This window comes from Dipteris shenzhenensis, chromosome 20 (assembly GCF_047967505.1).
Source record: "Dipteris shenzhenensis isolate YYH24624 ecotype China chromosome 20, Dip_SZ_1.0, whole genome shotgun sequence".
NCBI lineage: Eukaryota > Viridiplantae > Streptophyta > Polypodiopsida > Gleicheniales > Dipteridaceae > Dipteris > Dipteris shenzhenensis.
The window spans coordinates 2,465,376-2,491,759 of NC_141615.1; the positions used below are offsets into that span (position 1 = coordinate 2,465,376).

General features: G+C 46.1%; 1 protein-coding gene across 2 annotated transcripts in view; it reads right to left on the minus strand.

Annotated features, from left to right (window-relative positions):
* LOC147889127 (oligomeric golgi complex subunit-like protein) overlaps positions 1-26,016 on the minus strand; it is a 130,090-nt gene extending 104,074 nt beyond the window's left edge. For both annotated transcript variants that reach the window (XM_087391968.1, XM_087391969.1), the window contains exons 1-2: positions 25,393-26,016; positions 7,800-8,009 (exon numbers count right to left, since the gene is read on the minus strand). In XM_087391968.1, coding sequence (XP_087248094.1) covers positions 7,800-8,009; positions 25,393-25,866 — 684 coding nt within the window. In that variant the 5' untranslated portion in view covers positions 25,867-26,016. The remainder of the gene's footprint in view (positions 1-7,799; positions 8,010-25,392) is intronic.
* Positions 26,017-26,384: the final 368 nt, after the last annotated feature.

Below are 26,384 nucleotides of genomic sequence, written 5' to 3' on the forward strand. Positions count from 1 at the left end.
CAATTGTACTTTGACTTAGGATATTTACATTGTGGTGACATCCCCTCGGCTTCTATTCAGTTGACCTCAACTGAAAAGCTTCCTTGTAAACATCCAAAAGCTGTGGATGGTCGGATAACATGTCTTCGTCCATCCACTTGGCATCTAATGCCGTATAATTTTTGAATTTTACAAGATACCTGTAAAACTCCTTACCCTGAGGGCCTTTGCGCACAGTATGGTACACAATCTGCTCTGGTTGAAGGACTTCCTCCAGCTCATCCACTTCTGGTGGATCCTTTGATACTGGTTCTGTAGGCTCTGGTCCCTGGAATTTCTTCTGAAGACTCACATGGAATGCATTGTGAATCCTCCAATGCTCTGGCAATGCTAATCTGTATGCAACCTCATTTATTCTTTCTGTAACCCTGAAAGGGCCATAGTATCTGGGAGATAGCTTTGCATACACTTTCTGTTTGCCTTTAAACTTGCGGAGCCTAGCTTTTTCAAACTTCAAAAGTACCCAATCCCCTTCCTTGAGATTTAACTGTCTTCTATGCTTATCTGCAGCTCTTTTATGTTTCTCTTGAGACCTTTCAATGGCTGTCCGGACTTGGCTGTAAGCTGTCTGGAGGTCTCTCACAAACTGATCAGCTGCAAATATTTCATCTTTGGTCCTCAATATAGGTGGCAAAATCACTTTCCCGTATATGACCTCAAAAGGGGCTTTCCCTGTAGAGCTATGTACTGTATTATTGTAAGCAAACTCTATCAACGGTAGGTACTTTTCCTAGTCTGAACTTTGGTCACCCACGTAGCATTTCAGCATATCCAAAACTGTAGAATTTGCTACTTCACTTTGACCACCTGTCTGGGGATGGAAAGAAGAAGAAAAATTCAAATTCGTCCCCATGTTATCAAATAAAGCTCTCCAGCATAGACTGGTCATTCTGGGATCTCGATCACTAACAATGGACTTAGGCATACCATGATGTTTAAAAATCTGTACCATGAAAAGCTTAGCCATATGATCTGCCTTTATGGTTTTGCGAACCGGAATGAAATGAGCTTGCTTGCTGAATCTATCAATGATAGTCCAAATCCCATCATTCCCTGACTTTGATCTTGGCAAATCAAAAATAAAGTCCATTGTAATACTTTCCCATGGTGCCTGAGGCACGGGAAGAGGCATAAGTAGGCCAGGTGCCTTCCGTCTATCATACTTCACTTTCTGACACGTAAGGCATTCAGTAACAAACTGATGTATATCTTTCCGCATCCCTGGCCAAAAGAAATACCTCTCTAGTGCTAGAGTTGTTGCTGTAATTCCTCTATGTCCAGCATAGGGAGGTGCATGGCATTCCTCCAAAATCTTTTTCCTCATCTCCTGGGTGATGCATAGGCAATCATCTTTCATTAAATACCCATCTTTCACGGAATAGTGACTGGTGGATTGCCCCTCTTGCATTTGCTGTAAAATTTCACCAAAATCTGCATCACGAGCATATTGCTCCCTCATGCCTTCCAGGTCCTGATGATAAGCAATAGTCACATTATTGACCTGGGGTCTTCGGGACAAGGCATCTGCCACTCTGTTCCGAATTCCTAGGGTATGGACAATCTGAAAATGATACATTGACAGCATGTTTGCCCATTTCATATGCTTTTCGGAAAGCTTGGTCTGAGTCAAAAAGTATCTCAGACTTTGGTGATCTGTCTTAACAGTAAAATCTGCACCCAAAAGATAGTGCTTCCATGTATGGATGGCATGAATTACAGCCAATAACTCTTTCTCATAGATTCCTAGATATCTTTCTGCATCCCGAAGTCTCCTGCTTTCATAGGCTACTACATGACCATTCTGATGCAATGCAGCCCCAACACATTCTCCACAAGCATCGCAATCAACATCAAAAGATTGATAAAGATCCGGGACTACAAGAATAGGCTCTGTAGTCAACTTCTCCTTGAGTGTATTGAATGCTTTCTTCTGTGATATTCCCCATGAGAAGGCTGCATTTTTCTTAGTAAGGTCATGTAATGGAGCTGCGATATCAACAAAATGTCTGATAAACCTTCTGTAGTTAGAACACAGGCCTAGGAAACTTCGAACTTCATGCACAGTTTTCAGCTCTGGCCATTCTTGAATGGCACGGATCTTCGCTAGATCCATTTGTATCCCATTCTTGGATATTATATGCCCCAGATAATGGATTTCTTCCAAGAAGAATTCACTTTTCTTGCTGTTTGCATAGAGCTGATGATTTCTCAGCTCTTGAAACACTATAGCAAGATGTTTCCTGTGCTCTTCTTCTGTCTTAGAAAAGACTAAGATATCATCAAAGAAAGTACCCGTGAAATGCCTGTACTTTCGGAAGATGCGATCCATCATTCTATTGAATGTGGCCGGAGCATTTGTCAACCCAAAAGGCATCACTAAGTATTCATACAACCCGAATGTAGTGCGGAATGCTGTCTTGTGCACATCCTGAGGCTGTATCCTCACTTGGTGATAGCCACTCTTTAAGTCTATCCTGCTGAAAACTGAAGCTCCATTTAATTGATCCAGCACATCATCAATGCGCGGAATAGGGAATCTATTCTTGATGGTCATTTTGTTCAATGTGCGATAATCGACGCACATACGGAATGAACCATCTTTCTTCTGTACTAGCAGTACAGGGGAACAAAAAGGAGACGAGCTGGGCTGAATCAACCCTTTGGACAGCAAGTCCTGTACCTGAGCCATAATCTCCTCTCTCTGAGTCGCACTGACTCTATAAGGTGGTCTGTTTGGTGGCTCACTACCAGGCATTAACTCTATCTGATGATCTTCTGGTCTCTCTGGGGGTAACTCCCCTGGCAAAGCATCAGAAAAGCAATCTTTAAAGTTTACAAGAAACTGAAACTTATCTTTGTCTGCATCATTCATTTCAGCATGCATATCATTCTCTTTTTCTTTTACAAAAACCATGTACGCAGAAATTGCAAACTTTATTGCTTTACCACATGTAACATCAGATACAATGGTAATAGTGTCCCCTTTATTCCTGGCAACTAAACGCTGATTTTTCCCCCTATGCAAAAACTCCAGCACTCTTTCAGGAAGAGTCAACTTCACTGCCTTGCGATGAAACCAAGGCATTCCCAAGACTACATCATGATGTTTCAATGGAGAAATGAAGAAGTCTTCCTGATCCACATAACTCTGAACATGAAGACGGAGCTTCCCTATCAAGGGAGTGACTGGCACAGGATTCCCACAGAACATCTGATCGGCATCCAAAGCCCTGCCCAACTCCTCCGTCTTTATTCCCAGCCTCAGGGCTAGATCCTCTAATATGAAATTATCAGTAGCCCCTGGATCAAATAAAATTAGCGCTTGCTGGTCTCTGACTTTGCCCCATGATAGCAGCAATTCTCATTCTTCTGGGTTTGAAACATGACCCAGTATGTCTGGAATCCCCCCTGCCATTGGCTTTTGCAGTCCTCGTGGCTTCTCTGCCTCTTTTCCCTTCGAAGTTGAAGGCTTTTCTGGGCAATGGGCAGCCACATGCCCCTCTTTGCCGCACCTGAAGCATTTCCCATCTCTACGGAATTCAGCTATTTGTTCAAGGGTGAATAGGGATTTGCCTTTATAAGCCTTTGAAAACTGAGTACCCCTCGGCTTCTGAGGCTGAAACCCTTTCTTTTCAACCTTGGGGTACTCTTTCTTTTCTGATTTTGAAAAATCAGTTTTCTTTTTATCAGCACGTCCTGCATGCAAGGATAGCACTGTAGATGGATCTTGTAACGGCACAAGACTAGCTACTGAAGTTGAATGCATAAGGTCTTGAATGTTCTTTGCTCCCAAAGCATTCACTACTGCCTGAATTCTTGGAGTGAGACCTGCTCTGTATTTTCTCATTTGGGTCCCTTTGGAGATCTTTTTGAAAGGTGCAACCTGCAAATAAGCATCCCAAAACTTTTGGTTGTACACATCCACTGTATCTCCTGCATCCATATGCAAACTGTCCCAATCTTGAAGAACATGGTCTCTAAATTGTTTAGGCATAAACTGCTGGTAGAAGGCTTTCTTGAAGTCCTTCCACTTCCTTGGGGCTGACCCATCTGTGGTCTGAGCACTCCACCATGCACTAGCTGTCGCTGTCAAGTGCAAACTGACCATTCTTAACTTGGAGGATTCTGAAAACTTTTCTGTGCCGAATGCAACATCAAACTGCCTGATGAACTGCAATGCTTTGTCTGTATGACCATACCGTCCATTGTAGGTCATAAACTTGACAGATTTACCTCCCTCTTTAAATTCCTTGGTCTCTCTGGAAGACTTTCTCTTCCTAAACTTCTTATGTTTCCTTCTTTTTCTGAATGGTTTATCTGATAAAGAAGAAGAAGATACAGAAGTCGAACTCGAGGTAGACGGTGATGGACTAGGAGATCGGTGATGATGCCTCGATCTCTTCCTATTATGAGACCGTCCCCTATGAGATCTCTCTTTCTCAGGCTGTACACGGGAGTGTGTCTCTGGCATTGGCACCTCATTACTGCATTAGACATAGCTTCTGCTTGAAACAAATGCTGAGCCTTTGAGATTTTCCATCTCTTGTATACGAGTGCGTACCATCTGTTCAAATTCTTGTTGAGTTTGCGGCACACTTCTCTGTCTTGGATGTACATCCCTATCTTGTGAATCCCACTGGATAGGTGATTGATCCATATTCTGAGATCTGCAAATTTCACACACACCGTGTAGGTAACTGATGCACAACTACCTTTGCTTTTCCAACAGAAAAAAAAAAAATACCTCAACAAGAGGTGTCTTGCATTCACAACTTGTGCCAGTAATTGGGCTATCAGTTCAAAGCATAAACCCACAAAATTGCTAGAGCATCAACAATTGTATTGCCCTTTTTCTGGCTACTGCAAAAAGCACTCAGAAGCATCTGATTCATCTTCCCAGTGTACAAAGGCATGCATTTTCTTTTTCTGCAAATCTCTGCTTTTCTGACAGTAAAAGTCTGACAGGCAGGTGAAATCTGCTAGCAGAAACAGTCTCTGCAATTTTTTATTTTTTTTTTTGAAAGAACAGTAACCAGATGGAGTAACTGGCTAGTTACTCTAACCAGACTAACTGGTTCTGGTCTGGTTAGTCTGCAACTAGACTAACTGGACTAGTCACAGTCTGGTTACAGTGACCAAACTAGTCTGGTTGGGTCAAGTTAGCTAGACCTCTGACCAGGGTTAACTAACCAGAGTTAAACTTAACCACTGGTTAGCCACATCAGCCTGCCACGTGTCTTGCCACGTCATCTGCTGAGCTGTCTGCCACATCAGCTACCTGATCCGGATGCCACATGTACTGCCACGTCAGCTGGTGCCTTGCCTGCCACGTCACCTTGGTTGCCACATTGGCTTCCACATCAGTCTAAGGTTGAACCTTGGCTGAGAAAATACGCGCAGAAGACGGAATTGTCCAGAGTTTCGCACATCGCGCCTTCACGTCCGGCGAGAAAAGAAAGATGAAAGCTTCCGTCAGCACTCAACGTAACCAGCGCAATTTTTCTCCATTATGAAACTTATGTCGAGCCATGGGCCTGCTCCATATATGCCTTCATGGAAGCCTCGCCAATCGCTGCGCAATATATATATATCGGGATCACCCACGCAATGAAACCATCTGCTCAACAATTCGCCATAGCATAGCCTCCTCGAGCGCTATCGCCTTCACCAGGGTATGCAAAATGACACAGGAAGCCAAAAATCACTTCAAGCGTTCACGCGATACCCAGCAGCTACTTCGCTCGTTGGCAATTTGATCGTTTCATTCGCTTTGACTCTCCGTTAGAGGCGTCCTTACGCCGTCATAGGCATGAGGCCCCAAGCCTAGTAGCCAGCACCCCTTGTGCCCACGCCATCACCAGCGTATCTTGCCTCGGGTCAGTGTACGCTTTGCCTTCCTTCACACTTGCGTATAGTCTAGCTTCAGCATACAATCCAAAACTGAACAATTTGCGCTATCTCTGCCCGTTAGCCACTATTGCCTCCTCACTAGATCGTCACAGCCTAGGAAGGCCATGAGCCTCTGCTCTGATACCAATAAAATCAGACGAAATCCCACACGCTCTTTGATAAACAGCAATTTCTCTTTGATTCACTACGAACCTCCTCCGTAAAAGACAGCAAACACACTTCCCTTTTTGCTCTCCCTCTCTCTCTCTCTCTATAGAGACAATAGGGCCCAGGACAACATGTCGGGCTGGACCCCCCCAAAGGTATCTTACTACTTGAAGAGAATCTGTTACAAAAGTTCAGCGTAGAGCTGTCTGGTCCTCTCTCCTTTCAAAACGTGAAAAATCCCCTTTATTACAAGAGCTTCAAGCTTATTTCAAATTGGCAACATGCCACTTGTCTAAAATCTAGACTAAGTCCTATTACATGCCACTAAGGGCCACTCTAGAGTCTTCAAAGTACTTGGTCACACGAACCGCCTCCTAGATGCTTGTCAGGCTCCCGTAGCACTTAGGAAAAATAACTCTTCCTAGTACCTGCAACAATTAATTAAAGCGCACCACCATGGCACCCATTAATTGTTAGCGCTTTGCATGCAAATAACACACTGTGGACTAATTCTAGTCACGGTGGGCGTCCCCACTGAACACATGTGCACACCTAACAAATATAAAAATATATATTTATTCTCTGGTTGACCGGAGTCGACACTCTTGATTATAATTAAGGAGCTTTGACCAAGGGTCGAAGCGCCTTAATTATAGCCAAGTCTCTCCAACCGAAGTTGGCACATCTTGGTTAACCGGGGTTAACCCTCTTGGCGCATGCCAAGTCTTGTTAACCGAAGTCAACACTCTCTGACCGTAGTCAGCTCTGTAGTTCTCTGGTTAACCGCAGTTAACCCTCTTGGTAATAAACCAAGTCTCCTCGACCGAAGTCAGGTTTACTTGACTAGAGTCGAGTATCTTTTGACCATAGTCAATCCCTTGACCATTAAAAGAACTCTTTGACCATAATTAACATATATAAAACACTTTAATTATGATCAAATAAATGGTCAACTGTACTTTGACTTAGGATATTTACATTGTGGTGACATTTCTCATATGAGGACTTTTGAATGCTTAGCTTATGCTCATGTGCCTTCACAGAAACGCACTAAGTTGGATGATAAAGCTGTCAAGTGCATTTTTCTTGGGTATGGTTTGGAGAGCGAGGGCTATAAGCTATACCAGCCCCGCACGGGCAAGTGTTTTGTCAGTTGGGATGTTGTGTTTGATGAATCTTCCACTATGCCTTTGCTAGACTGTCAAAAACAGCCCGTTGTTGACGCCCCTGACATATTTAACAGCTTGATGCCTTTGTTTCCATCCGATGCTCGGGATGATGCTCCATCTGAGGTAGTACCTTCTTCAACTGTTGGTCATTTGCAGCCACATGTGCAGCCAGAAATTCTGCCTGATATGCCTCTCATTGATCAGGAATATTTGCACAGGGTTCTTGACCAGGAAAGAGCAGAAATTCAGGATCCCAAAAAGGTACCCTGTTGGCTCCTTGAGCAGCTGTCCGGAAAGAGCATGCTAGTTTTGTTGCTTATGCTTTGGTTGCTACAGCATGCAACGAAGAGCCCTTATGTCATCAAGATGCCTTTCAATAAACACAACAGAGCCAAAATAAGTAATATGCAAATTTGAAATCTTTATCAAAGTCGTTCTCTTTACTATACTAATTAAAGATAACAGAATCTAGCAGTTGCTTTTTGGCATGCCAAGCAAGGGGGACAGAGAGATGCACAGGGATTGCAAGAAAACCTGCATTCGAGCCACATAGAATTTCAGTCGATTCATTTCACTAGCAATACGCTCTAGCAGCCGACTTCGTGATTCTTCCAGACTGACAACAGTTTCAGTGGTTTCTCCAAGGGCACCATTACTAAGAGGCACTGTGCTGATTGTATCACCCTGAGAGATGGCAGACGCCTCTTCAGGCATACTTTCCAGTTCTACCAAAAGCTTTTCAATCTGTGGACATGCAGGAACAAAAAGAGATCGAGAATAAGTACACGCAAACACAACATATATGACTGTTTAGTGACTACTTCTTCCTATAAGCAATGAATAGTCAGAATTCTGGTCAAATATTTTTAACCATCATCTGTGCAGCAAATGTCCCTTTAAAAAAGACCATAGTTGTACTTGAATGCACTTTCAAGTTAGAGAGACAGTCCATTAATTGAATTGTTGAATCTTTCCACGATGTTAGATATGGTCCAAGGGCATCTATATGGTCAGAGCAGTAATGCTATGCTCTCTTCAAGATGCAATTGCTATACAGCACTAACACTTTCATTGACAAGGATACACCGAACACCCATTTATCATGATTCATCATATATGCAACACACATACAAATAGATGTTTTTTCCATCAAACATGCATGTACACACGCACATACACACACACACATTACTGCCATGTCTATTCTTTCATTCTATCCCTAGACCAAACCGGATTTTCCAGCTGTGGCTACCAGTTATATGAAATGGCCGCTTCCCATTGCAGCAATTGGGTTGCATGAGCTGCTCTCAAAGTTGCTTATGCTTGGTCCCATAGGTGCCCCTACACATTGTGCATGCGCTCTATGTGTGTTTGTGTGTGTGTGTGCATCTCTGTGTGTGTGTGTGTGTCACTTTCTAGGTATGTGAGTGTGATGGAGATCTCCTCCTCCACACAGCCAGCCTCGTCCGTACAGTCTTCCGCCCTGATTCCGTCCGTACAGTCCCCGTCTGTACAGTCCCCTCCCACGCCTCTGCTGTCTGCTCCGTCTTCCGTACAGCTGCCGTAAGCTGTACGGATTTCCGTAACACCTTCGCTCACCCTGCCTTTGCCGCCCGTACAACCTCCCGTACAGCCTTCGTTCACTGTGGACCCTTCCGTACTGTCCTTCGTCCCTGAAGTACAGCCTTTTGTACAGGCTGTACGGTCGACCGTACAGCCCGTACAGTCCCCTGCGCAGCCTCCTCCCTCTTTTATTTTCTCCGCCTCGGCACCTCCCTCTGCCTCTGCTCCTACTCGTGTGTTTCTTCGCCGAAAACATGGTGGTCTGCCTGCCTCTCCTCTCGTCAAATCAGCAAGGCTGGATGGTTCTGATGGCCCTTCTTCTTCACTCCAGCTGGATCTTCTTCGCCAATTGTGCTCTGCCTCTGTCACAGAAGTTCCTTCATCGAGTTTCCCGCTTGTTTGCTTCTTGGATTCTGCCCTTTTGGTCTCTGGTCTTCAACAGGCTCAACAATTTGGAGTCTGCCTCTACTTTATGGGCAGGGTTTTATCCTCAGCTCAGCTCCGTCATTGGGCTGATGTTGCAGTGGGTCTGGACTGTATTTCTTCCTTTGTCTTTCTAGGCAAAGGATTTTACTATGCCCAGTGCTCTTCGACTGAGGTGGTAGAGCGCCTTGTCAATCATGCTGGTGTTCCTGGAGCGGGTTTCTTTGCTTATGTTATGCCTGGGATCCACTTTTCGATCCTTTTGCGACACTTCTGACTCACTATCCGGTTTGGATTACTCTCAAAGCGCTGCCTGTGCCTCTTCTTCAGCATCTCACAACTCTTGCAGCTTTTTTGGAAAGGCCTCTCCATATTCCGAGACAGGAGTTCTTGCAAGCCTCCCGTGATGTTCATCTTTGCATTCTGTGGGATATGACGCAGCCCGTGCCATCTACTCTGGATCTTGATTTGGGATTTGCTCATCCAATGCGCTTTTGCATCTTTCCCCACTGCATGTTATCGGTGCCGACAGGTTGGCCATTTTGCACGTGCTTGCCCTTCCATATCCAGGCCCATACCACCTGCTCCTTCTTCAGCTGCCAAGGTTACTCTCCCTTCTCCTCCGGTTTCTGATATAGCTTCTTTGATGAAGTCCTCTACTGCTCCGAAGCACTACTGGAGGAAGGTTGATAAATCACAGGCAAATCTTCCCCTTGCTGAAAAAGCTCAGGATTGCACTCTTGTTGAGCACCATCAGTTTCCTTCTATTCAGGATATGGAGGTAACCCTTGCAGAGGGCAAATTACGAGATTATATGCATGCTCTCTCTCAGAATACTACCCCTGCTCTTATTCAGATTGATCCTCCGAATGAAGCTCAAATGCAGAACCCTATTTCATCAGATGTAGCTTCTTTATCGGAAGACACGGACGTTGAGCTAGCTCCTATGCCTTTGATGCCTGTGCCAGAGCTTTCTTCTGTCAGGGATGCAGAAGTACCTTTTTTATTGGAATCTTTCCATCCCATGTTACAACAGGTTTTTGACCCTTTGATTCAAAAATTTCGGGTACCAGCCTATATTAAGAGGAATCATAAGGGCAAAAAACAGCTTGTGTTTATTGATGGTGTGGTTTTATCACTGCATCAGTTTTTACAGAGCAACAATTTGAAGCTGGAGGATGCTGTGTTTGATTCTCCTCCAGCTTGATATGTAATATTTTACTTGGCTACCTCATGACTTTTGCTCTAAGGTTTTACTTGTTAAAACTTTTCCCTTGTACTTATTGTTGGGTTTTTACCTCTTTTGAGGTTTCCCACAGAGAAATATAAAGATTTCACTTTTTTTTTTTTTAAGTGTGTGTGCATCTCTCTCTCTCTCTCTCTCTCTCTCTCTCTCTCTCTCTCCAATGGCAGATGCTCATGCTTTATTCACCAAGATGGGTGTCAAGCTTACGTGTAAGGACACCCCCGCTGCCTATGCTGCAACAAGCAGCAATAAAAATTACCCTTTCAGGGCCACACCAATCAAAAGGAGGTTTCTAGTGACTCTCTAGTGACAAACAAGGCCGTGTGAGTAAGCACTCACCCAAAGTCCCTGAGGATACCTTTTACCTACATCATGATCGTTGTCACTTTGTTTTCACCACCCTGGGCATGATTGAAGACTATACTATTGCAAAACTCCCACACAGCCAACAAAGCCCCCGCCCGAAGTAGGGCTAGCAACAAGCAGTTAGGATCGACGGGATCCAAGCAATACCATCCCAATTAGACCCCAAGTAGCATCGACATTTACTTGAGTTGGGAGTAGTCCGCGACCTCATCATCTACAATGGCCTTCAGAGATGGCCATCATCTGGGGGACTCAATTGTTTTCCACATGGCGGTGAGACAAGCATAGTGGACTACCTACTGGGCCCATTAGCTTTTGCCTCACGAATACACGACCTCATAGTACCCCCTCCCCCGCTTAGAGCTGACCACTCATATCTAGCCTTCCGTATCTCTACTACTACGCCAATGTCACAAGGAGAGCTCCTACCATGCCTGCTCGTAACCAAATCCACTTTGACCGTGCTACATGTGAGTCACTTAGCCAGAGAACTTTCGGCCCTACTGGGAGATGATATAGACCTCGCCCACGCCTCAAACACCCTTGCCTCAGTAGTACAGGACACTGCCACCAAATCCTTCCCTACGATGTGATCCACACAGGCCCGAGATGGGAAGATGCCTCAAAACCCTTTGTTTGACGACGAGTGCGGAGAGGCGTGAGCCCACCTCACACGAGAGCGAGCCCTAGGTCAATTGACGTCATCTCAGGCACATCGGATCTTCCAATGGTTGACATGCCGTAAGAGACGCGCCTTCCTCACATAGAAGATGGATGAGATTATCAAATCATTTCGAGAAGGAGACTCGACCACTAGAAGGGGGCTTCTTTCGGACCGGAAGCCACCCATTCCCATCACCAATCCGGGGGTGTGGCACACTTATGCATGATGCAGAGGCACCTAGAGCCGTTCCCCCTTCCCGAAATGTTTCGGTTCCGACACCCAAATTTTCGGCATGTTCCCGTTCCTTGGTAACTATGGAGTAAAGATAGCTATATGGAACTATAATGGCACCCTTTGGTCAGATCCGGGAGGCTTTCAAATACATACATTGATAAAGACATCATTTTCTATACAAAGACACACAAGAGCCCAAAGAGAGGGCTGCCTATAGTAACAAGTTACACATGGGAATCAGCCTACAAGAAGACATTGAGGAGACACTGGAATCCGAGGCTCTAGAGGTGTAGCTGTCCTCTTCAAATTACATCTACAGCCGCTCATATCTGTGAGCGTAGAGAGGAATATGCACGACACATGTGGCTCCGGTTGCAACCACAAGATGCAAGGGCCATTTTCACATATACATCATCGTATGTCCATGAGGTCACCACAGAGGGGCACAACCCATATGAGACGATATATGATGACATTACGAAGTTCTCTAGGCAAGGGGAGATCCTTCTGTTAGGTGACTTCAATGCACGAATGGGGAGCAGACAAGTTAACTTGCTTGACTTCGAAGACGCCCCTATTAGAGTGCTAGAGATTGACCCAACAAAGCTTTGTATAGTGAGACACCCAGAGGATGCACAGGTCACAAGGTATGCCCGACACGTACTGGAGATGGGAGCAGTGAATAACCTAATCATATATAACGGCCTTCTCAGATGGGCGTCGTCTGGAGGGCTTACTTGCTTTCCACAAGGAGGGGGGACAAGCACAAGGGACTATCTGATGGGCTCCCTAGCCTTTGTGACACAAGTACATGACCTCACAGTCCCTCCCCCCACTTGGCACGGACCACTCCTACTTGGCATTTAGAATTACCACTACCACGCCAGTAGGAGGACGGGACCAAACAGCTCCCACCAATATCCAGATACACTTTGACCATGCTCTTAATGCAGTGTATATGGGCCACTTGTCATGCGAGCTACCAACCCACTTGGGAGATGACGTGGACCTTTCACACAACTCAGACACTTTGGTTTCAATGGTCCAAAATGCCGCCACTAGGTCCTTTCTCACAACTCACTCTGCAGCCCGCGCCCCATCTGGGAAGATGTCCCAGAATCCATGGTTTGATGACAAGTGCCAAGAGATGAGATTTCACCTCACACGAGAGTAGGCTTTGGGACATCTCACGAGACTAGAGGCACAGCAGATCTACCAGCGCTTGACACGGCATAGAAGGGGGACTCTATCACATAGGATGGTTGAGATGATTCAATCTTTCCAAGGAGGTGACTCCACCTTTGCATGGGGACTTTTGTATGAGGGGAAGCCACCTATCCCACACATCCTGATGTTTGGCACACTTATGTGATATCCCTCTATGTTGTCTCATCTCAGACACAACTGGACATCTGGAGGCCCTAGAGGTGTTTTGCACACAGAGAGAGAGAGAGAGAGAGAGAGAGAGAGCTGACAGTCAACCTTGGAAAGACCAAGGTTATGGTCTTCAACACCTCATGCGCAATGCTCCGCCGACTCAGCTTCACTTACCGTGGCGAGTGCTACACATACTTCGGAGCAGGAGTAGTCTTCACAGGACCCATGCAGCCCAGGCATGATTCACATCGGGGCAGAGTGCTTTGGCTCGGCTAGAGTTCCAGGCACACTTCCAGGATCCACCAACGAAGGGCTAGCTTTTCGATATGCTAGTGTGGCAGACTGCCATGTGTGCAGCACCCTTCTGGGGGTGCGATCTACCAATGACAGAGTGGAGGAGATTTGAGCAGCTACAAGTGACTATGGGATCCAGGATGATTCAAAGTAAGCCCTTAGTTCCACATGAGATAGTACAAGCAGAGTTGGCCATGACACCTCTACACGTTGATGCCATCTTTCAGACAATGACATCCATCCAAAGAGTCTGGGACTTCACTCGATGGAGACTACCGAGGCTGGCCCTGGAGTCATCCTAACGACTAGCAGAGAGCGGAGCAGACACATGGTATGCACATATATCCACATGGTTTGCCATGCACAGTATTCATCCACTACAGCATGGATGCACCTCCTGAGTAGATCCCACAAGATGAGATTAACCATATCATACAGTTAAATCTCCTCCAACTCCATACATATCGAACTTGGGGCGGGGATCACGAGCTCCCCACCAAGACCCTGTTCTATCGCGACCACTTATAGAGAGTATCGGAGGAGGGATTCCTCATCAGAGACATAGGAGTCTTGCATGCATTGAGAATTGCCATTGGACAGATGCAGGTTTCATCCCATCAGCTGAGGATTGAGACGAGAGCAGCAGGTACACCTAGAGAGCAGCGGATCTGAATGCTATGCACATTAGGAGTTGTTGAGACAGAGGAGCATTTTCTCTATGCCTACCCAGCTGTTAGAAATTACCCAACAGAGGGTACGCACAGCGGAAGACTTATAGTAATGCCCAGGAGCTCACACAGTGTAGTGTGGATGTGGAATCACAAACTTCTTTACTTATGTGCATTCAATAGATGTGCAGACTCATCAATAGACAATGAACCGGCCAGATAGAGAAACCACCAAAATATATATTTCCATCCAAAACTATGGATACAATACAAGAGAGATAGATCCAGAGTCCCACCAATGGTGTGGTCCTCTGATCTTACCACAAGGTCGATCTCCTATCTGCTGGCTATCTCTAGACTCGAGCCCGCGTGCTCCACCTCGAGCGTCTGTAGACTTTCCGTCCAGTGTGTTCTTCTCCACCTTACTGCCTGTGAATCAGCCTAGGTGGGCAGCCCTTGCCAAGCTTTGTCTGCAGCACACAGGTCCCTGTTCCACTGCTCCAACCTGCTTGTGAATGGCTTCTCCAGAAGGTATGATGATCGCAGCACCATGCTGCCCTAGAAGACAGCCAAGGTCCAGCCTCTCCCTAGAGCTAAGTCTGCAGCACCTGTTGCACTCTCTCACCTCCTGTAGATAGGCCCAGAGAGTAGGCTTCCTGCTGCTCCTTTCTGCCCTGGAACTGCTGGCTATGCTGGATAGTTGGATGATTTGTGAGGCATCAAACCTCTCCTTTTATAGGCCCCAAGGGCCTGTCATAAAAACCGACCAGTCAGCTTCATACTGGCCGAACAGTCTGCTGCTGGTCCAGCCCTTTAAGGGCTCTAAAACCAGGGCCCTTTGGCCCAAACTTCTAGGGCCTTTGGCCCTCCAATTCAGGCAAGGGCCCAGCCCTATATAAGGGCCCTAGCCAGGCCCTTTTGGGCTGCTGCTAGGCTGCCCTTTGCTGCTGCTGGAGACCCTATTGCAGGCTGTACTCCTGCCCATAGCCTCTGCCATCTGCCCCGTATCTTTCTTCATGCAGGCGCCTTCCTGCTGCAGCATCCTTGCCTCCTGCCAGGCCTTCACCAGCCACGTATGCATACCGTACCCTTCCGTACTGCTGCGCCGTCTGTCCTTGCTGGAAATCCCTGCGCAATCAGGCTGCTGCAGGTCCCTGATGTCCACGTGTCTGCCCTGTACATCAGGAGCTCCACGACTTGCCAGGTACCCTTCTTGCTTTGTGTGAGGTGCTGCCCATGTGGCAGTCCCCCTCCCTTTCTCTTCTTTGGGCATCTTCTGTCCTAGGTCTCCCTCCCCCACCCTCTCCTCATTTGGGGGCTTACAGATGGGGAGGTGACCATTCCAACACCAGCTTACTATGATATCAGGGGACAATACCACTACCTCCACCAGGAGGAGAGCGGTTTCGGCCCACTCTCACGACTGATCCACTTCCCCGACCAAGTCTCCATTGGCCTCTATCTAATTGAGATGCACCGATACAGGAGACTCTCCTACGATAGATTTGAGAACAACAGGAGTCAGCTCCACAACATAGCGGGGTGTGTTAGAAAATACCCAACAGAGGGTACACACAGCGGAAGACTTATAGTAATGCCCAGGAGCTCACACAGTGTGCGGTGTGGGTGTGGAATCACAAACTTCTTTACTTATGTGCGTCACATAGATGTGCAGACTCATCAATAGACAATGAACCAGCTAGATAGAGAAACCACCAAAATATATATTTATGTCCAAAACTATGGACACAATACAAAATAGAGAGATCCAGAGTCCCACCAATGGTGTGGTCCTCTTATCTAACCACAAGGTCCTTCTCCAATCTGCTGGCTATCTCTAGACTCGAGTCCGCGTGCTCCACCTCGAGCGTCTGTAGACTTTCCGTCTAGTGTGTTCTTCTCCACCTTACTGCCTGTGAATCAGCCTAGGTGGGCAGCCCCTGCCAAGCTTTGTCTGCAGCACACAGATCCCTGTTCCACTGCTCCAACCTACTTGTGAATGGCTGCTCCAGAAGATGATGATCTCAGCAACCTTCTGCCCTAGAAGACAGTCTAGGTTCAGCCTCTCGCTAGAGCTAAGTCTGCAGCACTCTTTAGGTCTCCTTCACCTCCTGGGAAAAGGCCCAAGGAAGCCCTATCTGCTGCTCATGTCTGCTCCTCCAAAGCTGCTCTGCCGGATGCTGAAATGAGGCAAGAGCCTCTCCTTTTATAGGCCTAGGGCCTTGCTGAAAAAACCGACCAGTCTGCCCTGACTGGGCCGACTGGACAGACTAGGTTGGCTGGCCCAACCGACCTGGTTGGCTGGCCCAACCGACCTCAACCCAACCAGCCCTATATAAGGGCCCTAGCCAGGCCCTTTTGGGCTGCTGCTAGGCTCCCCTTTTCTGCTGCTGGAGACCCTGCTGCAGGCTGTATACCTGCCCATAGACCCCCACTATACTGCGCCTTGCTGCAGCCCTTTGCCGGCGCCTTGTCCTGGCCGTACCTCTTCCGTACACTGCCCTGCAGCAGCCCGTACAGATCCGTACAGCTTTGTACCTTGATCCGTACACATGCTGATGTCAGCGAGCCTTTCATAGGGTCCTGCTGCAGTCCACTGAGTGCCTCATGCCAGGCCTGATCCAAGACACTGTGTCCCCGCCATCTTCCTGCACATGAGCTGCTCCTGATGCAACCTTTCATCCTTGGGATACCCCACCAACCATGAATGCTCCAGATCTGTCCCAGATCCACACATCCAGGTAATCTCTCTTTGGGCACATCTTGCCCTAGGTCTCCCTCCCCCACGCTCTCCTCATTTGGGGGCTTACAAATGGGGAGGTGACCTTTCCAACAGGGTGGATGAGGAGCTGATATGCGGGTAGTCTAGATCACCGAGAGAGGGACACAGAGAACACCCGCGACACAGAGAGCGACTAGAGCACACTCTATTGAGGTCCGGCCTATCACAGCTTTCCCTAAGAAAGAAGAAAGTTTATTAAAGTCTTCGGAAGACCGATGGGTCTATGAGACTGTGAAAAACCTGGTACAAATAAGCTATGGGGGTGGAGCTACTAAACGAGCATCCACGCCAATGTAGAATGCAGAATGCAAAAATGCAAAATGATAGTACTAAGTACAACATAGTCATGCCAGTGGTCGACTACAAATCAACATCATCATCATCATCATCATCATCATCATCATCGCCATCAGGAAATCAAGGTGGATGAGGCGGCAATGGAGGCATGAAATCGGCGATAGAGTGTTGTCGGCTGCTCATGGGTGTGGCTCTATGGCGTCAACTAGTCATAGCTCTGCGTCTAACAAGGGCCACAGTAACCCCTGTCAGTCAGGCTCCAACTCTGAATAAAAAGGGGATGTCTCCAAGTGTGATATGCGCGTCAAACGCCCTCGGATCTCATAATAAACAGGGCACCTGAAGATGAAGTGCTCCTCCGTCTCAACCTCTTGCATGTCACATAATGTGCATATGCGCCTCTCCCTGGTATGCCCTCTGCTCTGTCGCTCTCAATACGAAGTCTATGTGAAGAGACCCAAAACTGCCCAATAGAGATCCTTAATGAGTGGGGTGGGTGAATCTGCGTATATTCTAGTGGGTCGATGAAACCCTCCTCTATGATGTGCAAGCAATGATCTCTGTAGAAGCTGAGCTTCACTGGGAGCTCGCTCGGTCCCAATCAGGTCCGGAATGTATGTAGCTGCAAGAGATCCTAACGGATTACCTAGTTGACCTCGTGTGAAAGGAGAGGAGAAAACGGAGTATCCATACTGTACTGAAAGGGAGGGAGTACATCCATGTGGAGTCCTAGTCACTCAAACCATCTCTCAGTGCATGCATACCAGCATCTCTGGTCCCCCTGCTAAAAGTGTCATAGAGGAGGACAAAGCTAGCCAAGGTAGTCTGCTACGCCCAGAAGTGTAATCCCCGTACTCCCTGGCTCGGTGCAGATACGTGATGACCTGAAATGTAGCATCTAGTTGTAATGGGGATGACCCAAACTCAACCTGAATGATCTAGTGAGGAACTGACGGCTTACCGTGAATCATCCGCAATAGCATGAGAGCCTGTAGCCGCTCCACACGAGCCCACTCTGTATCCAACAAGTCTGGCCCTCAACAAGGGCTCCCATACATCCCCGCTGGGCGGACCAAGGAGTCAAAGAGAAACCCCTTGGTCCGTGGATCTTGAAAGTGTGAGCGAAAGCACTATCTCTCTCGTCTGGCCAATGAAGCATATCCCCTACCCAGGCAGGCCTGCATCGCAGGTCTCATAGTGAAGATGGGTCCGGAGAAGACAACCCCCAGATACGTGTATGATGAAACTATCTCAACAGGTGACCCATCAAACGTGAATTGCTCCTGGTGCATGATGGCTCGAGATGTGTTGAAGACCATAACCTTGGTTTTACCAAGGTTGACCTTCAAATCATGAGACTCACAAAAGGAGTGTAGTGCGTCAAGGTGTCTCTAGAGCCCCTCTGCTCAGGGAGACAAAAGTGCCAAAACATCTGCATACAGCAATATCTAGATCAAAGTGCCCAGCAAGAGAGCATCCATCCCCCAAGTTTATGCATGAAGGTAAGCACATCACTTTGATGGGTCACCAATCTCCAAAATTGTCCTTAAATCCTGCAAGAAGAATGGCCAAAGACCTCAAAAGTGTTTGTGGAGGTTACGCTATTCAGTTGACCAAGTCTCAAGAGGGTAATGGATTGTTGGTGGAGGATAAAGACATGCAGTCCCTATTACAGCAATACTCTGATGTATTTGCTGATCTTCCCAACCATCTCCCTCCCATGAGAGATGTGGATCATGCAATTGTGTTGGAGCCAGGATCTAAGCCAATCAACAAAGCTCCATACAAACTTTCTAGAGCTGAAAGGGAAGAGGTGGCAAGGCAAATAAAGGAGCTCCTTGACAAGGAATTTATAACACACAATCAATCACCCTTTGCCTCTCCTATGTTGTTGGTTAAGAAGAAGGATGGCTCATTTAGAATGTGTATTGATTACAAGGATTTGAACAAAATGACAATTAAGAATAGGTTTCCTATCCCTAGAATTGATGATCTACTAGATGAGCTTAGAGGGGCAAAGTACTTCACAAAGATTGACTTAAGGTCAGGCTATCATCAAATAAGGATGAAGGAGGGAGATGAACATAAAACTGCCTTCAGGACAGAACGTGGGCTTTATCAATTCAAAGTGATGGCATTTAGTCTAATCAATGCACGGCAACTTTCCAAGCCCTAATGAACAAGGTATTGCAGCCTTTCCTCTATAAATTCGTGTTGGTATTCTTTGATGATATATTGATCTACAGCAAAACAAAAGAAGAGCATTTATTGCATATCCAGCAAGTATTGGAAGTATTGAGGACACACCAGTTGTATGCCAAATCAAGTAAATGCACTTTCATGGCTGAAGAAGTGGAATATCTAGGCCATATTGTCAGCAGTAGTGGCATTAAGGTGGATCCCAGCAAGGTAAAGTGTGTAAAGGATTGGCCTATACCTCAGAATATCACCCAGCTAAGAGGTTTCTTTGGTCTAGCATCATTCTATAGAAGATTTATAAGGCATTTTGCCAAATTGGCAGCTCCTCTCACTGATCTTCTCAAAAAGAATGCTTTCCAATGGTCTGACAGTGCCAATAAGAACTTTCAAGCATTAAAGGAGGCATTAACTTCAACACCTATCTTGGTATGTCCTTATTTCTCTCAACCTTTTATAATTGAGGCTGATGCTAGTGGAAGGGGTATTGGAGCTGTTCTAAAGCAGAGTCATGGAGTTATTGCCTTTGAAAGTCGGAAGTTGAATGACAAGGAGTCAACTTTCCACACTTATGACCAAGAGATGTTGGCAATACTTCATGCAATCAAAAAGTGGCACCACTACATCTATGGCAGCCATTTCAAGGTCAAGACTGATCATAAGACTCTCAAATATTTTCTATCTCAGTCTTCTCTATCACCCAAGCGAAGGAGATGACTATCCATTGTGCAAAACTATGACTTTGACATAGATTACAAGATGGGCAAAGAAAATATTGTGGCAGATTCTCTTTCCAGAATATGGGCTTGTACTTTGTCATCTATTACTGAGGTTTATAAAGATTTAATCCATGGCATTCAAGAAGAGTATCTCAATGATCCTCAAGCAACTGCTATGTTCCAAGACTTGCAAGATCCTGACTGTTAGCAATATCCCAATTTCAAGTTGCACAATGGGCTCTTGTGGTATAATGATAGAATATTTCTCACTGAAAATTCCTCCTATAAGCTGCTAATCTTGCAGGAATTCCATTTATCTCCTATGGCTGGGCATATAGGCCTCAACAAGACGTATGATAAGGTAAAATAGAGTTTTTATTGGAAGGGGCTTTGGAAGGATGTTCTTGCTTATGTGCAAAGCTGTAAGCCCTGTCAACAAAACAGGGAGTTGAATTTGAGGCCAGCTGGTCTACTACAACCTCTGCCTATACCTCAAGGTAAATGGACACATATCAGCATGGACTTTATTACAAGTCTACCAGTGACCTCTAACGGTTGGAACAGCATCTTTGTGGCTGTTGATAGACTTACTAAAGCTGCCCACTTCATTTCTACTAAGACACAATTTACAGCTTCCAAGGTGGCTAAGCAATTCTTTGAGAATGTGTTTAAATTACATGGACTCCCTCAGGAAATTGTGAGTGATCGTGGTGCGAAGTTCATGGGGCATTTTTGGCAAGAGCTTTTCGGTTCTATGGGAACACTTCTTACCCCAAGTACAGCAAATCACCCTCAAACTGATGGACAAACAGAGAGGGTTAACCGCTGGTTGGAAGAGTATCTAAGGCATTTTTGCTTTGAGACCCAAGCATCGTGGGATCAATGGTTGCATCTAGCTGAATTTTGTTATAATACCACCAAGCACACTTCAATTGGTATGAGCCCTTTTGAAGCCATGTTTGGCTATAAAGCTCATGTTCCATCAACCATTATTGATCAAGCATTGACCAGCCAGCAAGCCAAGGATGATTTGGTTCACATGACTACTCTATTACAGCAATGTAAAGATAATATGGTAAGGGCCCAAGCAAGGATGAAGGATTATGCTGATGAGCATAGGAGAGATCTTCATTTTGAAGAAGGGGATTATGTGTTTCTCATATTACATAAGTCCAAGCATGCTTCTTTGAAAGGTAATACCAATGTTAAACTTGCTCATAGGTATTATGGACCTTACAAGGTTTTGAGGAAAGTTGGGGAAGCGGCTTATGAGTTGGAGCTTCCATCATCCTCTAGAATACACAAAGTATTCCATGTGTCACTTCTCAAGAAGTATTTGGGACCTAAGGAGCAAGTTATGGAAGAGCTACCTCCTATGGATGAAGAGGGCCAGATTGAGTATATACCTGAGAAGATCCTTGGATTTAGAGATCATGTGTTGAGGAACAAGTCCTACATGGAATATTTTATCAAATGGAGAGGTCTACCTGATGAGGAGTCTTCTTGGCAGCCATCTACAACCGTGGAGCAGTACCCTCAATTGCTTAGCTGAATTCTACGTCCAAAATTGCATCTTTATGGGCAGATCTGATTTTCTTTTGCTCTATGGCATCTATGGATATGTTGCAGCTAGCATTCACTATTTTTTTCCAGATCAGCATGTCTCTCACTGGATCATATGATCAGATCTGTTATATTGGACAGCATAGCTCTTCCACCCTGTTGCTTGAATTCTTGGGAATATTATATGATCCATTTACAGATCAGCATGCCTACAGGGAGGCATTTGACTGAGAAACTTCATTGTTCAGCTGATATGACCAGAATTGAGCTATTCAAGTTTACAAGGAGAATTGTATATCCAGGTTACAGCCTTTTCAAATTTGAGGACAAATTTCTATTTGAGGAGGGAGGATTGTAACAGAGGGTTACTTTTACTTAGGCTAAAGTTAGTGGAAAGGCCTTTATTGGCTTGTAAGTGTTTTTTTCCCTTTCTTTAGGGGATACCATAAGTTGCCACGTGGCATCCTAGGAGGTAATCCCATAAGCAATACTGCTTTGTACTCCCCTGGGCCATACCTATATAAGGGCTTTAGTTGTACTTGGCATATTCATTCATGACTTGTACTTTATTACTGAAATAGAATATACAGCAAGAGTTCAATACTCAGCTGAATTCTAAAAAGGATTGACTTCCTCCTGTCCTTGTGCAGCCCCTCACAAGTCCCTGTTGAAGATCCAGCCCATGATCTTCATCCCCTACCCTTTTCCTAAACATAAGGTAACTACACTACTTTAACTTTCCTGCAAATTCTACTAAACTTAGTAGTGTTTACTGTTAGTTAGGAGCAGTCCTGTTGCATCTCAGCTCTCGTCAAAGGGGACCGCCCGAGCCAAGGTGTCACTCTTGACATGGCTCAATGGCTCACCAGATCCAAAAATCACGGAGACCATGTCCCTTGCAACCGTGAAAGACGACTTGACAGATGTTGATACAAGATATCTTTGCATCCCACCAAACAGCCACCATTTTGTATTTTGACAAACAGTTTTTAGTTTCGAATGAGTTTTTGAACTTATTAGTATAGCACTCAGCAAGGGCTCCTAGCGAGCCTTTGCCTCAACCCACTGTGACTTTGTATGAGTTACTCTTTGATTGTACTTTGTCTCATAGGCCTGCGAGGCTTCCTACAGAAGTTAATACCTCTCTCTCTCTCTCTCTCTCTCTCTCTCTCTCTCTCTCTCTTGTTGGAAAGGTCACCTCCCCATCTGTAAGCCCCCATATGAGGAGAGCATGGGGGAGGGAGACCTAGGGCATGTGCCCAAAAGAAAAGGTGAAGGAGGGGGCTGCCACATGGGCAGCACAACAGCCTGGAAGAGGCGCAGCAAAGCGTGTGTACGGGCTGGAGCAGGCCCCTAAAAGAGCCGCACAGGTGGCACGGACAGAGGCCGCATGTAGCGCAGCAAAAGGCGCCTGCAAAGAGCAGCGCATGGGGCTGGCAGAGGCGTACAGGTGACAGCATGAGCAGGGCCAATAGGCGCCTGCATGGGAGACCTGAAGCAGCAGCACATGGGCCTGCAATAGGCGCAGACAGGCACAAAGCCAGCAGCCCAAAAAGGGCCTGGCAAAGGCCCTTATATACGGCTGGTTGGACCAGCCAACCAAGTCGGCCAGCAAGCCAACCAGGTCGGGAAGCATGCCAGTCAGCCATTAGGCTGACTGGGTCCGTTTTTGAAGCAGGCCCTGGGGCTATAAAAGAGGGCCGTTCGGCCCTCATTCAATATCATCTGGAGCAGCCCTCTGAGAGTAGACAGGAGCAGCAAGAAGGCTATCCTTGGGCCTATCTACAGGAGGTGAAGGTGACCCTGAAGGAGCTGCAGACTGAGCTTGAGTGGCAGCCCGCCTAGGCTGGTTTCCAAACAGCAAGGTGGAGAAGATCTTTGGACGGAAAGTCTACATACGCTCGAGGTGGAGCACGGGGGCTCGAGTTTAGAGATAGCTAGCAGATAGGAGGAGTACCTTGTGGTAAGATCAGAGGACCACACCATTGGTGGGACTCTAGATCTATCTCTCTTTTGTATTGTGTCCATAGCTTTGGACGGAAATATATTATTTTGGTGGTTTCTCTATCTGGCTGGTTCATTGTCTATTGATGAGTCTGCACACCTATGCTATGCACGTAAGTTTAAGAAGTTTGTGATTCCACACCCCACACCACACTGTGTGAGCTCCTGGGCAATTCTATTAGTCTTCCGCTGTGCATACCCTCTGTTGGGTCATTTTGTCATTTCTAACATGGTATCAGAGCCCAAGTAGGAGGCTCACAGGTGTGGGAGCCTGAAGGCAGGAACCTAGCTGAAGGACGACCCCCATTCAAAAGCTCTTGGGAATCGACTTCCACGACTGGAGGACGGTGCCCTTGCGAGAAGGAGGGTGACTCAGGTTCAGTCAGGTGCGTTCAAAGTTCCGGTGTACTAAAGGTTGAGTTTGTTCGACTTTGCTCTGTGGTTTAGCAACAGAGATGCCAACCTCTTCAGCCTCTTCAACCCCTGCTCTCCCTTCCTCCCCCAAATTTCTTGACTGGGTCGGTTTTTGCAAGCAGGCCCTGGGCCTATAAAAGAGGGCCATTCAGCCCTCATTTAATATCATTTGGAGCAGCCTTCACACAAGCAGCAAGAGCAGTCTTCTACCCATCTTGGAGCCTATACTATGGAGGACCAAGAGACCTAGAGAAGCTGCAGACGGAGCTTGAAGGGTTGCCCACCTAGGCTGATCTATAGGCAGCAAGGTGGAGAGGATCATTATGGACAGAAAGTCTATAGACGCTCGAGGTGGAGCACGCAAGCTCGAGTCTAGAGATAGCCAGCAGATAGGAGGAGTACCTTGTGGTAAGATCAGAGAACCACACCATTGGTGGGACTCTGAATCTATCTCTTTTGTATTGTGTCCATAGCTTTGGATGGAAATATATTATTTTGGTGGTTTCTCTATCTGGCTGGTTCATTGTCTATTGATGAGTCTGCACATCGATTCTATGCACATAAGTTTAAGAAGTTTGTGATTCCACACCCCACACCACACTGTGTGAGCTACTGGGCAATTCTATCAGTCTTCCGCTATGCGTACCCTCTGTTGGGACATCTCTCTCTCTTGTCAATATATCTTCTTCACTCCTTGCGCTATAAGAGTCCTTTTAAGACCCAATTCATCCGCTTCCTTGTCCCCAGTATCGCGTTTTTGCCTTTTTTCTTAGCTGCAACTAAGAGTTCAACTCAGAATTTCAATCTAGGTACCCAAAAGGACTTCCATTAGCAACATCAACATTTTAAAGGACTTTCTCAAATGTCGCCCACTACATCCATACATCAATTTCAAGACACCAAACCCAAAGTTTTGCTACACTCTACACCAGGCTGATTGCTTTAAATTTTTATCTTTGTGGCTGGGTGAGGCCCACACTTTTGCCCAAGCTACACGCACAAGTTGTAAAAGGCATAATCAAGCAACTTAGAAAAGAAGATTGAATTAACATTGTCCATCCCGATAACACTCCCCTTTAAAATATACTTTCGAGTTGGCCCATCAAAAGAACAGCTTACATTATGCTGCATTATCAAAATTATGGAATGCAAACATAAGGAGTTAATGACAGGAACACACGAGGAGTTGTATGCACATTTCTGCAGTTATAATTTCATAATACATTTCTCCATCTTTCTTAGATCACAAAAGCCAGGAAGACTGGAACGATCGTGAGTAAAATATTGTGGCAGTTACCACAGGGAAGCTTAGTGTACCTTCAATACTACATGGGACGTGTCCAATAGAAGCTCTAAAATCTCACGTGACTCGGATGCTTCTGCTCGTCGTTTGAGCCCATCCTGAAGCGCCAGCAGAGAAGAGCGCACACTATCTTTGACAAGAACCAGCTTGCCTCTAAGATCATTCAAAGGCATCCGCATCCGCAGCACGGCACCATCTACATCCACGAGCTTCGTACTCAAATTCACAAAATCCGTGTAGTCTCTATTTATCAATTCGACGAGTTCGCTTTTTAGAAGTCTCAAATGGCTGCGCAATTCCGCTCTAAGCGTGTCGAGTGGCACAAACTTTCTGAGATCTGCAATGTAAACTTCGCTACTGAAATTCGAGGCAGTGAAAGCGTCTTTTCTGAACCAAAGAGGCATGCTGTCGGCATCGTCCCCGAAAAGCGCCATTACGGATCTTGGACCTTGTGAGACAGGCAACGAGGCATGATGGAGATCCATCATTTTAGAGCTCCTCGCACTTCTGGTTGCACGAAAGCGTTAGCCACGTTTTAAAAAAACAAGGTGAATGATAAGGCCTGCCCAAAATCTAAAATACCAAAAAAGAAGACAATTGGATTTGCAGTTCGGAAAGAGATGATGAATTGAAAAAGAGAGAGAGAGAGAGAGAGGGAGGGGAGAGAGAAGGATTTGTAGAAAAGAAAATAGTAACTGATCATAAAATAACTCATGATTTTCTGAAAATCGAAAAATGTCGATTTTTCTCTTCTTGGGAATCATCTTCACTCACGGGAGGCCAAAAAGCATCTTCCTCCGTTACTAGAAAGATACTATTTTGGAAGCCCTTTGAAAGGGGAACAACAGCAATCTAGTACTCAGCCACTTAGACTTGGCGGAAGTGTTGTAGGCACGTGTGCCCCTTGTTATTATTCACCAATCGCTCCTCGCCTCCCTATCAATTAATTAATCGCGCTCATGCCCCCTCTTGCTCCACCTAAATCGCCAATTAACGTACCTAAATC